At 41.8% G+C, this 12,850-nt stretch overlaps 1 protein-coding gene, 1 long non-coding RNA gene and 1 pseudogene across 2 annotated transcripts in view; 1 reads left to right on the top strand and 2 right to left on the bottom strand.

Moving 5' to 3' along the window:
* LOC143648137 (uncharacterized) overlaps nucleotides 1-12,850 on the top strand; it is a 149,876-nt gene that overhangs the window by 92,772 nt on the left and 44,254 nt on the right. The gene's annotated exons all lie outside the window — the stretch shown is intronic.
* On the bottom strand, nucleotides 1,425-2,737 carry LOC143647781 (E3 ubiquitin-protein ligase makorin-1 pseudogene; annotated as a pseudogene).
* On the bottom strand, nucleotides 6,735-10,763 carry LOC143647780 (5-hydroxytryptamine receptor 3E-like). The gene is given in 11 exon segments (XM_077117527.1): nucleotides 6,735-7,028; nucleotides 7,161-7,373; nucleotides 7,545-7,749; nucleotides 8,130-8,257; nucleotides 8,585-8,602; nucleotides 8,605-8,667; nucleotides 8,670-8,752; nucleotides 8,925-8,949; nucleotides 8,952-9,033; nucleotides 10,185-10,229; nucleotides 10,743-10,763. Coding segments are annotated over 11 exon segments (1,113 nt in total). The 3' UTR covers nucleotides 6,735-6,798.

The following is a 12,850-nucleotide window of genomic DNA, read 5'->3' as shown; positions in this document are numbered from 1 at the left end:
TATCTAAACAACTACCAATATCAGTATATTGCTTTGTCCTTTAAGATCTATCTTCCACACTATGCTGAAATCACTCAACCAAGTTTCCCACTAAGACTAAGAATATGACATCTCTGCAGGGATGAAAAGCTTATCACACATTCATGGTCACACATGCCAAGTCTATCAGCCCTTGGAAGTTAACTTTCAACTTTGCATTTATTTTTATTAATTAAAAAAAGAAATTAACACAACATTTAGAAATCGTTCCATTCTACATATGCAATCAGTAATTCTTAATATCATCACATAGATGTATGATCATCATTTCTTAGTACATTTGCATCGATTTAGGAAAAGAACTAGCAAAACAACAGAAAAAGATATAGAATGTTAATATAGAGAAAAAATAAAAATAATAATAATAAAAAATAAAAAAATATATATATAAAAAATGAAAAAGAAAAAACAAAAGACACAAACAAACAAACAAACAAAAAACTATAGCTCAGATGCAGCTTCATTCAGTGTTTTAACATAATTACATTACAATTAGGTATTATTGTGCTGTCCATTTTTGAGTTTTTGTATCTAGTCCTGTTGCACAGTCTGTATCCCTTCAGCTCCAATTGCATTTATTTTATGCTACTATATCTTTTAAACTTTTCTTTCACAATTTTCCTATCCTGTTAAACATAGTAAAAAAAATCTCAACACATTCACACCTGATTCTGATTACCCAGTAATATTACACATGTGCAATTAAATAAGAGACCAAACCCACAGAACAAATACATGTGGCGGGAATTACAGAGTATAGAACAGATACAAAAGCACAGATGTGCAGATTTCACCAGGAACCTTAAATATCCACCTCTGATATCTGTAGCCAAAGTCTACTTGCCAGTTCAGATCCCTTTGCTCATTGTCCCTATTCTCACACCCCAAAGCATGGCCAGTGCTCTTACTTTTTTGAAACTGGGATCCTCAAAGCAGTGTGGGAGTCCATTAATACTATCCTAGAACTGCACAAATCCAATTGAAACCAAATGGCACAACAAACCTACACTAAGTGTCTGACAGGAAAATTCATATTACAAAAAAACTAACTTTAAAATTTATTTTTAGTAACTTTTTAAACAGAGAAAACAGCACACTCCTTGGGGAAAGGTGAGGGACTTTTCTTGTTTTTCTTTTTTCTTTTTTACATGGGCAGGCACCAGGAATCGAACCTGGGTCCTCTGGCATAGCAGGCAAGTATTCTTGCCTAAAGGTGAGGGATTGAGAAGATAGGCCCTGGGTGAAAAATATAACAACAGTGCCTGGAATTGATAGGCCTGTCTTGGAGTGAAACACAGGTCCTGCCACACTACCATAGGTAATAGCTACTCTCTGAGGCTCAGCAGACCAGTTCATAGCCCATTGAAATATGCTACAGATCCAGGTCAAAAATCTTCCAGTTCATCATGAAACAAGTCCCGTTCATCTTCAGAGTCTGTCAATTTGTTGTTCCCACATGCAGCCAAAAGCTAAAGCAACATCTTGCCAATGTCAACTCAAAGGTGACAACCTCTTCTTCATTGCTGTTAAAGAGATTGCTGCTCTTTCTTTCCTCAGTGAGCTCCCAGAAGTGATTCCCTCATTAGGCTGGTATCTGCTTGATGTTCCCACTTTCTGTCTCTGTGGATCCTCTCTACAGCCATCAGTGTAGGCATGCTTGTAAAAAAGTTCCCTCCAAATGGGCAGCTCCCATATCTTTCATCAAAATAGCCACATGCCTTGTTGCTCATTACCTCCTTGTATTTCTGAAAGAGTTTCTGCTTCTCTTCTTTCTCCTCCACCCAGTACTCACTTGGAATGACAAAGTTAGATGTGATCTGTCATTCTTGGCTTTCTTATAGACAATCTCCATGCAGATCACACAAATCATGTCCTTTCTGTGCTTACAGAAAGTGAGAGCTCCATGTCTTTCTCATGAACCTCATTGCAAGATTTTATATGTTGTGATCTCTGGGCAGTATCCATTGGATATATTCAGCCCACACATTTCACATGAATCTCCATGGAGATAAACACTTCTCCCCATATCATCCACTTCCCCACTGCAGCATAGGGGCAAAGCTGCTTCTTTGTTTCCACAGTGATTTGCTCTTTCTCTGATTCTTCCTTGGTCACTCCCTGCAGGGGTGTTTCAGTGCAGGAAGGGGAAGTACGGCCACAGTAGGGTTGCCCAGGAACAAACTCAATGGCATTCACCCAGTCTTCTGTTCCTGCTCCTATAGTTGCAAAGTTTGTCTTTCATGACTCAGCTTTACCCTCACTCATTTCAACAAGTGGTCAAACTACTGATGAGAGACTTGAGGAAGCAGCAGAAGATGATTTTGCAATTAGAGCTGCAGCAGTTGCTTCTTCCTGTTTCAATGGCTTGCTATGTTCATATTTGGAGTGGTCTTCATAAGTACAGTACCCTCACTGAAAATACTTGCACACTACATCATATTGACTGTCAGAGAGGTCATGTGAGTAGCAACAATTATCTCCTTCTTTACAAACCCCATGCATAAATATCTGTGGTGACCTGTTTAGTCCAGCTGCCACTACTACTGTGGCTACCACCTCCCCCTCCTCCTGCCCCTGGGGACAGGGAGGTGACAGTAGAGATAGGGATTGGGGAGGCTGCTGCCACTGCCACTGCTGCCACTGCTGCTCCTGCTCCTGATGTTGTGGCTATTGTTCTGGGAGCTGTAGCCTCTGCCATTACTGTCTATCCCACAGAGCAGTGGCACTGGAATTTCCAGGATCATGTAGTTATGGGCTAGCTTCAGAGAGAGGGTGGCCAGGGGAGGGGAAGGGGACTGGGGCATCTCCTTGCTCTCCATCCTGCTATACTCTAGTATGTTTTTAATTTGGTCTACAGTATCTTTATCTCTGTGATATCTGCTATTTTATACTTATTCTTTCAAATTCTTCTTTATGCTGTTCTAGTGTCTTCCTGATATCCCTTATGTCATTAGCCATCCCATTGAATTATTTAGATTTATATGAACATCTTTGACTTGTTATTCCAAAATCTGTGCCTTTTCTGGTGTTTTAGTTTGGGCATTTGGCTGGGTCCTATCTGCCTGTATCTTCATATGCTTTGTGATTTTCTGTTGGCTTTGAGGTATTTGGTTATCTTGATAGAGTTATTTTGAAAGTTTATTCCCCTCAGTCATCTAAAGTTTTGTTTTGCTTGGTTTTGCATTTATGTTCTCTTTTTGCAGTTGGTTCATCAGTAATTCTCTGCCAAACCAAGGCCCTGACCACATGCAGGGGCTGCAACTCCACTTGAGGATCTGTTTGAAACTAGACATATAGATTGTGTGCTAGGCTGCACTTTCCATTTCTTACCAGAAGATGGCACTCTTGGGCCCTCTGTTTGTCTCAGGCCTGCCTTTCCCTGACTGCAGCAGCAGGGTGAGCTGGATGGAGATCCAGTGCAGTTCCAGACAGCCCCCTTGGTCTCAGTGTGTGCTGAAAACTGCCCACCCAAGGGCCCATTTTCTATATCCCAATTCTGAGGATATTTTCAACCAGGACTGTACAGTGTAGAATATCCTGTCATTCGTACCCTGGAATTTCTGTCCGAGTTGTTTTCTGTCACTTCTCCAGTTGTTCCTTGGAGCAGGGGTAAACTCAGCCTTCAATTTAGCTTTATAAAAACAGTTTTTTATTAAGATATAATTCAACTACCATATAGTTCACCTATTAAAGTGTACAATTTAGTATTTTTGTGTATTTACAGAGTTTTTTTTTTTAACTATTACCATCATCTGAGTTTAGAAAATTTTCATCATTTCAAAAAGGAATCTTGTGCCTATTAGCAGTAACGCCTCATTCTCCTTGCCTTCCACCCCCCTCTGCTATCCTCTGCCACTGCCAGTCCTAGGTAGCTACTCATTTATTTTCTGACTCTGAATAAGTGCCTATTCTGGACATTTAATATAAGTAGAATCACACAATATGTAGTGTTTTGTGAAAATTCATATAAAAATCTTTATGTAAACCCTGAAACCTAGAGGGCCCAGCCTCTCCAGAATATTAACTAGTTCCATCTCGCTACTCTTTATTACTGACAGCCCCTTCCAACATGAAAAAGTTAGAATGGCCATAGCCCAAATACCCCTAAAGAGTGGGAGAAAGATCAAAGGCGATGGTGGAATTATGCAGAGAAGGTAGGGCTTAACAAACAAATATGATTGCTGAATCATTGTATTGGTATTTTAGTCTCCAGTATCTTAGAGCAGCTAGAAGTAAAAACCTAGAATTGTGGAATTGTAACTCATACCAAAATCGGAAGCATATTCTACAACTAATTGTTGTGCTGTGCTTTGAAATTTATTGCTTTTTTGTATATATGCTATTTTTCACACACACAAAAAAATGTCTATTGTGATGATAAAAAAAATTTTCCTTCTAGCCCCCTATATTCTGGAGCAGCTAGAAGGAAAACTCTGAGATGATAGTTTAGTAGACCATGATAAAGTCTGAGATCCGTCCTGTAACTAGTAGTTGAGGAATGCTTTGAAAATTATTGCTTTTTTCTTTTTTGTGCTCTGTATACATGTTATATTATACAACAGAAAAAGTGATAAAAAAGTCTTTATGTGGACATACATTTTTATTTAATTGGTGTATATACTTAGGAGTGGAATTGCTGAGTAATATGGTGTTTTAGTTTGCTAATGGGCTGGAATTCAATATACTAGAAATGGGTTAGCTTTTATAAAGGGGATTTATTAAGTTACAAATTTACATTTCTAAGGCATAAAAATGTCCTAACTAAGGCATCCAGAAAAAAATACCTTGAATCAGGAAAGGCCAATGGCAAGCGAATTACATGGAACATGTAATTCCCGCTCTACATGGAACATGACTCCAAGGGGTGCAACATGGGACAGAAATCCTGGAATGAGCTGGGACTCAGCATCAAGGGATTGAGAAAGCCTTCTCAACTAAAAGGGGGAAGAGAGAAATGAGACAAAGTAAAGTGTCAGTGGCTGAGAGATTTCAAACAGAGTTGAGAGGTTATTGTGAAGATTATTCTTACACATTAAACAGAGATCCCTTTTTAAGTTTATGGTGTATTAGAGTGGCTAGAGGGAAGTGCCTAAAACTGTGGAGCTGTGTTCCAGTAGCCATGTTTCTTGAAGATGGTTGTTAGCTTTCGCAACATAACAGTTTCAAACCAGCACATATGGCAAATGTTTGTTTAATATTCTGAGGACTGTCAAACTTTTCCAAAGAAGCTACACCCATTTTATATTCCTACCATTAATGTGTGAGAGTTCCAATTTTTCCACAACTTCACCAGCACTTGTTACTGTCTATCTTATTTTTGAATGCATGGTCTGGGTCTCCCACATGAAAGGTGAGCATTCTACCACTGAACCATCCGTGCCCCCAATCCAACTTTTTCATTATAACCATCCTTGTGAGTGTGTGAAGTGGCATCTCAAATAGACTAAAAATAGGCTAGGATATAGGATAGAATCAACAAGATCTATTTAATAGATATAGATATATTGAGAGAATATGTACTTTTTATGTCCTGAGACAATTAAAACACCCACTGTGTGAATGCACAACTACGTGATGATACTGTGAACCACTGATTGTATACTTTGGATGGATTGTATGGCATGTGAATATATTAATAAAATTGAACTTAAAAAATAAATCATGTATCAGTCGGAATGAAAGCTTTATAAATTCCCCCAAAAAATTATTTCATAGGCTATGTTCTCTGATCATAAACCAAGAAACTGGAAATAAACATGAAAAGCTAATGGTAACAAAACCCCTTCTTCATAGATACTAAGAAACACTCTCCTAAATAGCCTTTAGATCAAAAAGGAAATAAAAACTGAAGTTATGGATTATCTAGTAAGTAATAAAGAGGAGAAAACTTCATTAGAAAACCTGTGGGATATAGGTAAAGCACTCTCAGTAAAATTTACAGAAAGACTGAGAATACTTTGATAATTCAACTTAGAATATAAGAAAAAGAGAAAAAATAAAGCAAAACATATTAGGAGAGTATTATTATCATGAAATCAGTACGGGAAAATGAAAAAAATGAATCAAAGAATCTACTAATCAAAAAGCTAAAATGAGGGCAGGTCACGGTGGCTCAGCAGGTTAGAGTGCTTGCCTGCCATGCCCAAGGACCTGGACTCGGGTTCGCTTCCCGGTGCCTGCCCATGTAAAAAAAAAAAAGCTAAAATGAGAAATACGTTGTATATGTGTTGCCACAATAAAAATAAAAGGGTCTGCTAGTACAAAATATGCCTTTGAAAACACCCAAGAGAAATAAAACTTCTCCATCAGGACAGCTGTCACATAGGATTTGAGAGTGAGAGGACTGTCCCTTATGACATCAAAGCCTTGCCGCAGCAGAAGAGTTGCACAAGTGATACTTTGAAACTATTAGGTTCTGGCTAATTAAGTTTCTACCACATGACATGGCACAGATCCAGAGGTTTTGGCAAACTGTTTATTGAGGCAAGTCAGTGGGCTTCCATTCCGACTTTGCAGAAGGCATAAGGGGGACCTAGAACAGCATGGAAGGGCCGAGGGATGCCGAAATAATGCAGAATAAGAGAAAAATAGTCTGCAATTGGGTTGAGACTGATTAGCAGAGCCGGATTGAATACACAGCATGCAATAAGGACCTTGGTAATCCTAGGGGCTATGACAATTGGTGCTCAAGAAGGAGCAAAGACTTGACTGGCCACTGGAGGCCAAAAGAAACTGAGCCGAAGCAGATGGACATCATGTCTAGGTGTTCCAGTGGACAATGACCAGCACGATGGAGGACCCCAGGAAGAACAGGTAGAGGTAGAAGAGCAGTGCGTCCATGATGCGGCTGAACCGCACCCACAGGCCAACCAAGTGCTGCTTCTGGGCATCGTTCTCCTGCTGGACCCATGTTGTTCCAGGGTGTCCATTTATCTCGGCCTCTCCGGTACCTGGCACCTTCCCCACCAACTCCACCGGCTTCTTCAGGCCTGTGGAGAGGACAGAGACTCAGCTATGGACTGTGAAGGTCTCCCTGGAGAGGGAGGGTGACAGGGAAGGAGGATGGAGCAGAGAAGTGGAGGTATAGAGGAGGGGCCATGGGCCGTGCTGACTTCCCTTACCAGGCAGGTGGGAAGGGGCGAGACCCAGGTCTTTGTTTCCCTTCTCAGGTGCAGTAGGGCAGCATTTCCTTGGGTGGGTGCAGTGCCGCAGGAGGGAGTGGAGCCACTGAGGCATAGGTGGGGGCTGGGTGGTGGCCAGGTGCAGCAGGTAGGTGATGAAGACGCCCAGCAGGCTGACCACCCTCAGGGACAGGCACAGGGTGAAGTAGACACCTGGAGGGAAGGCAGGTCTGTAGGGTTACAGAGACACTGCTGAGGTCTCCTTTTCTCTTCTAATCCCACCCTGGCACACATAGAACCTCCTTTTCCCATTTTATCTTCCTTCCCAGGCCAGTTCAGTATGCCCTTCCCATCTTTCTCTTTCAAAGGTTGGGGGAGCCATACCAATGAGGGGGGTGCCACTGGTGGGTAGTAAGTCATTCATCATGAGCAGGAAGATGTTGTAGCCCAGCAGAAGCGTTATCTTGAATGGGGCACGATTCCCACTTTCTGCTGCCAGGTAGAAGCTGAAGGCATCGGTGGCAACCAGAAAGCCCCTGGGCACCAGGAGGTTTATTGTGTAGAGGCTGGGCCTGCGCCTGATGGCCACCTGGTGGGGAAGAGAGGGAGGGAACTGGATATGGGATTCTGAGGCTGCCAGGAGGAGCAGTGACTTTGTCTCTGCCTTTCTCATTGTCTGATTCTACCCGGGGATCTGAACCTGTGTCAGATGCTGCTTCATAATTAGATGAAAAAAAACCTGCTGAGAAATAGTTTAGGCCAGGGCCATGAGCTTCAGGAAGGAGAGTGAGACTGGGCAGCCAGGAGACAATGTCTGATATCAGAGAGGATTCTGACTGAGAAACCTTAGGATTTAGAAGATACTTATTTGGTGGGGATTCCTAGGCAAGGATAGAAGCAAGGAAAGAAGGAATAAGCAAGGGTCTCTGAGCTCACATAAAACATGTTCTGATCAAACAGGTTGGTGACCAGGGACATCTTTGGGGTGGCCTTGTTGATGCTCAGGAGCTCCCGATCTCCATGGGTAAGAATGACATCCCAGGATGTGCCTGCTATTTCCCACACTTCTTTCTCCATCCCCAGCAACATGTTATCCACTGAAAGGGAGGATCGTCCAAACTATTTTCTAAGGATACAGTTTCTTGGCGGTTCAACTGCTCTCTTCTTTTTCATCCTTTTTTTCAACAAATATTTATTGACTGCCTCTCGCATGCCAGGACTTTGCTAGAAGGTCAGGAGAGTAATGAGCAAGACAGATTTGGGTTCTGTCTTCATGGAACATGTTTAAGCATCCATTGAGCTTTATTCTTTGTTCCACCCACACCCTTTGTCCATCATTTACTCATAGTTTCTTTATATTTTATTTTCCTTTCTTTTTTTGATTGCTTTCATTTACCCTATTCCTAGATGCCACTGCAACTTACCTGTGTAGAGGAATGACTGAAGGTGAGTGTATAGTTCTGCTGGTCAAAGGGGAAGTAGAAGACGTCCAGGTTACAGATGCTGCAACCTTCATTAGTTTCTTATGCGTGATGCAACCTTCATTACTTACATATGCTTTGAGGCCTTTTGGGGTCTTATCCATATCCATGCTGTGAGAGAGATGAGGTGGGAGGCTGGTGCAATGTTTTTTCTTCTTACCTGTCGAGTCATTTCTCAGCCGTCTCTGACCACTTGTATAGTGACTCCAACAGTAGAATGTAAACTCGACTGATTCTAGGAGATGGGGCTTCCCTCTGGCTTTCCCCAGCCACTGATACCTACAATTCAGCAATGAAAATATCGGGAGCCACAGATTCATGTTTTCCACACTGATCTTTGTGATGCCTTCACACTCCTCTGGGTTCCAGCTTATAAATAGGTTATGCCAGACCTAGAGCCCAGGTGGAGGAGAGGTGAGAGCCCGACATGATTCAAGATTCTCTCCTGGCCTTTGAGTTCTTAACAAAAAGTATGAAATATTTCAGGCATGCAGAAGAGTGTATAAAATAATATAACAAATTTTGGTGTATCTACCATCCAACCTTGTGAAGCCTTAACATTTTGAAAAAATAGCTTCTGCCTTTTTTGTAAGAAATAAGAATTACAGATAGAATTAAAATTCCCTGTGTCTATTTTTTTCATAAACTTTTATCCTGCTTTTCCACTTCTGTGAGAAATTACTGGTTGTCAGGGAAATGCTCTTCTTTTTGCAGTAGGAATGAAATTCAGAGTTGAGAGGTCAGTAACTCATCCTCTCTGAGCTACAGTAGTGGCTGGTTACCCACCTGGGGCCTCCATAGATGAGAGCAAGTACATGTCTAGGAAACTCCAGGTGGGGCAGTCAGCCAATGCTGCTGGTTTGAAAACTGCCCTCTGAGAGGAAGGTTATATGTCATTACCATTCTTCCTCCTTCCCACATCCCTCCACCTTTTCAAATTGGAAATTTTATTCATTTGCTTTTGTTATTATTATTTAAAAATTAATGCTCTTAGGGTATAAAATTTCCACTGACTTATGCTTTGACTACATTCCATAAATTTTCATGTATAGTGCTCTTCATTTCCAATTGGTACGTAATTTCTATTTAGTGGTTTTATTTCCTCTTTAGCCTGAAGTATTTGGATGCTTAAAATTCCCAGGTAATAAGGTTTGGGGAGAACTATGCTTTTGCAGTTAGTTTCCATTTTCTTATATTATAATCAGAGAATGTGGCCTAGATGATTTCTGCTTTCACGATTTTTGTTGAAGTGTTCTTTGTAGCCAAAACTGTGGACAGTTTTGGAGACTATTCCATTCTTCGGTACAAAGTTGGAGTCAAGAATCCAGAGCAAGCTTGTTAATTGTGCTATTAAAAATCACTGTATGCTTACTCTTTTTATGGTGTATTGAAGCCTTGAACCATGATTGCAGACTTTTCAATTTCTCCTTCATGCCTTTCAAGGCTATATTGTTAGGTCCATAAAGGGCCATAATACTGTATCTTTGTTTAAAACCCTTTCTGACTCTAAATAAAGGTAAAGAATAAGCAGCATTCATCACACCATTTCCAGCCACAGGAATGATGACAGGAGTTGAACCTGTTCATCCTGCCAAAACAATTTCCTGTTTCCAGTATGTTGCCAGAAAGAAGTCTGTCTATCCCCTCTCCCCATATTTTGTTTACCACCCCCCCAGGGTATATCAAAGTGATATTATATTATAGGTGAAGGAGGTGAATACCTATATGTATTAGGTCCTGGCAGGAGAGGTCACAGCAGGAATGGATTAGAGAGTAGTGCTTTTTAACCCTGGCTGTATGTTAGATTCACTGGGGAGATTTTAAATTACTGACACCTGTGTTCCATCCTCTCAGAACCTCTGGACATGGGAATGCAGACAGGGCAGAGAATCACTGGATGAGAAGAAAAGAAACTCTCCTTCATGTAATGTTTTTCCTCACCTTGCTGAACAGTACAGAGCTTCTCTGAGATCCCTGTTTAAGGCTAATGACATTTAGTGATGGTGAGGAAGATGCAATGTGGTTAAGGGCTTTGGGTGCCTGGCCATGGGCTGAGAAAAGTTAAGGACAGTAAAGAGGGGATGGAGGGACCAGCACGCACCACATCCAGGATGGCAGACATTGTGGAAGAGATGTTTACTTGGATGGGGACACTGACGTTGGTGACGGCGCTGAAGCCCTTCCTGTAGAACGTGAAATCCAGAGCAGTGGGATCTACCCCATGATGGCCAAATCCCGAGCAACTGATGGTAAAAGTATGGCCCTTTCCTGTGGTAGACATGGAATGCATGGGATGAGAGTACGCTGGAGCAAGTGCCTGGGAAGTGTGAGAGTAATGATAGCTAACATATATTGAGCGTTTACTATTGCCAGGTATATTCTAAGTTCTTTAAATGGATTACCTCATTAACTACTCCCAAACCCTGCCAGGTAGATACTATTTTTAGCCTTATGTAATAAATTAATTACCTAAAGTGCAGAAAATTCACACAGAAAATAAGGTAGAAGCTGGAATTTGTCTGCACCCAGGTTTGTCTGCTGCTGCTGTGCTGTCCACCCTGGGTGATGGAGTGGAGAATGGGGGAGGAGGTCCCTGAGAGGAGCCCAGATGTTGAGTCCTTCCTGGAAAGGCCTGGGAGGATGGGCTGGGCTGGGAGGCAAATGACAGAAGCTAATGTGCTAAGCTGAGTTAGGGCTCGCCTCCTTTCTAATGTTTCTATCTTCATGCAAAGCCTGCCCAAATTTGTATGCAAACTGAGCCCAGGGGCAGTGCTACCCATCAGATAAGATTACAGTCCCAAGGCCTGAAAGAGAACATATCTACTTTCACCTTAAGTGCCCTAACCTTCCTTCTCCTTAATTTGGGGCTCATCCTTATTATCAAATTTCTCATTTGAGCTTCTGAGATATTGCCTTCTCCCCTTTCCTGACTAATAAGGATTCTAATTTTCTACAACTGGGAATTTATTGGAGGAGCAACAACCTGGGATGAGAGAGATGGCTGATGACTCCTGTGCCAAGAACATAAAGCCTTATCCATTTCCAAAGTAACAGCACTCTCCAGATAAATCCTTGAACCAATCTATGAGCAGTAAACCCTCATTTGTCGATCACTGTCTGTGTGTGCCCAGAGGAGCATTTATAAGTATTCTGTTTATGCCCTTTCCCCACCCTGACCTCTAAGCCACCTTCTCTGGTTTAGTCCTCTTTTCCAGAAGCCATGTGATGACCTAGGGGGGAGGGGTGCCATTTTTGGCCTCTACCAAATGCCAGACACTCTGTACTGCACACTTTCTCTCATGGAGTCCTCGCATCCCTGTAAGATAGATCTTATTTTACAGATAAGGAATAACGAGCTCAAAGAAATTAAGCCACCCTCCCAAGATTATCCAACTGGCAAAATGAGGGTCCAAGTTCCAATCCAGATCTATCTGGCTTCCTCAGTACCTGAGAGAAAAGCACACCCTATTTGCACCCTCAGTTCCCTTCTGGCATCTTACCTAACCTGGAGCATTTAGATCTAGTGAGTGGATATGGAACTTATGGCTAAAGAAGTTTCGGTGAGATGGGTTTCATACCTGTAGAGAGAAAGAATTAACATCTGTGGGTGGAAAGACAGATGGACAGAGAAAAAATGGCTAAATGAAAGAGAAGACAATTGGGAATGGTCCACGGAAGAACAATAGAAGTGTTTTTATGTGGCAGGCCAGTGTAAAGGGATTTTCTTTCTTTCAGAGAAAAAGTCTATCTGGGCATTATAGTAGCATAGATATGGGAAACTCTAACTATGCCTATCTTAGACAATCTCCGGGAGTTAGAAATTTGAAAAAAGGTCTTAGGTGTTGCACCAGAGAGGGTTCTTCCTGCTTCCCCTGCTCCTTCCTTACTTGGGGCAGAAGACTGAGAACAAGATAGAAAGGGACTCTCCCTGTGGGACCAATTTCCTTCCATCTTCTTTGTCTCTGTTCTTTTAGAGCAGGTACCAGGACCTCAATAGCTCCTGGTTCTAACAGGCCACACCCTGAGTCTACTTTTGAACATAGGGAGCATGCTTTGACAACTGACATTTGTAGCCTTCCTGGACAGAGTGTTTGAATGACCAGAGAGTACTCTTGCCTTGCTCTTGTTCATGCTTGAGGCTCAATTTGCTCTAAAGACTTTCTCTCAGTCATTGATATTTCACTAAAATGTGTATAGTTGTGGATTAAT

Source organism: Tamandua tetradactyla, chromosome 10 (genome assembly GCF_023851605.1).
Source record: "Tamandua tetradactyla isolate mTamTet1 chromosome 10, mTamTet1.pri, whole genome shotgun sequence".
Lineage (NCBI taxonomy): Eukaryota > Metazoa > Chordata > Mammalia > Pilosa > Myrmecophagidae > Tamandua > Tamandua tetradactyla.
The sequence above is the reverse complement of the archived record's forward strand: the minus strand, read 5'-3'. Positions and strand labels throughout refer to the sequence as shown.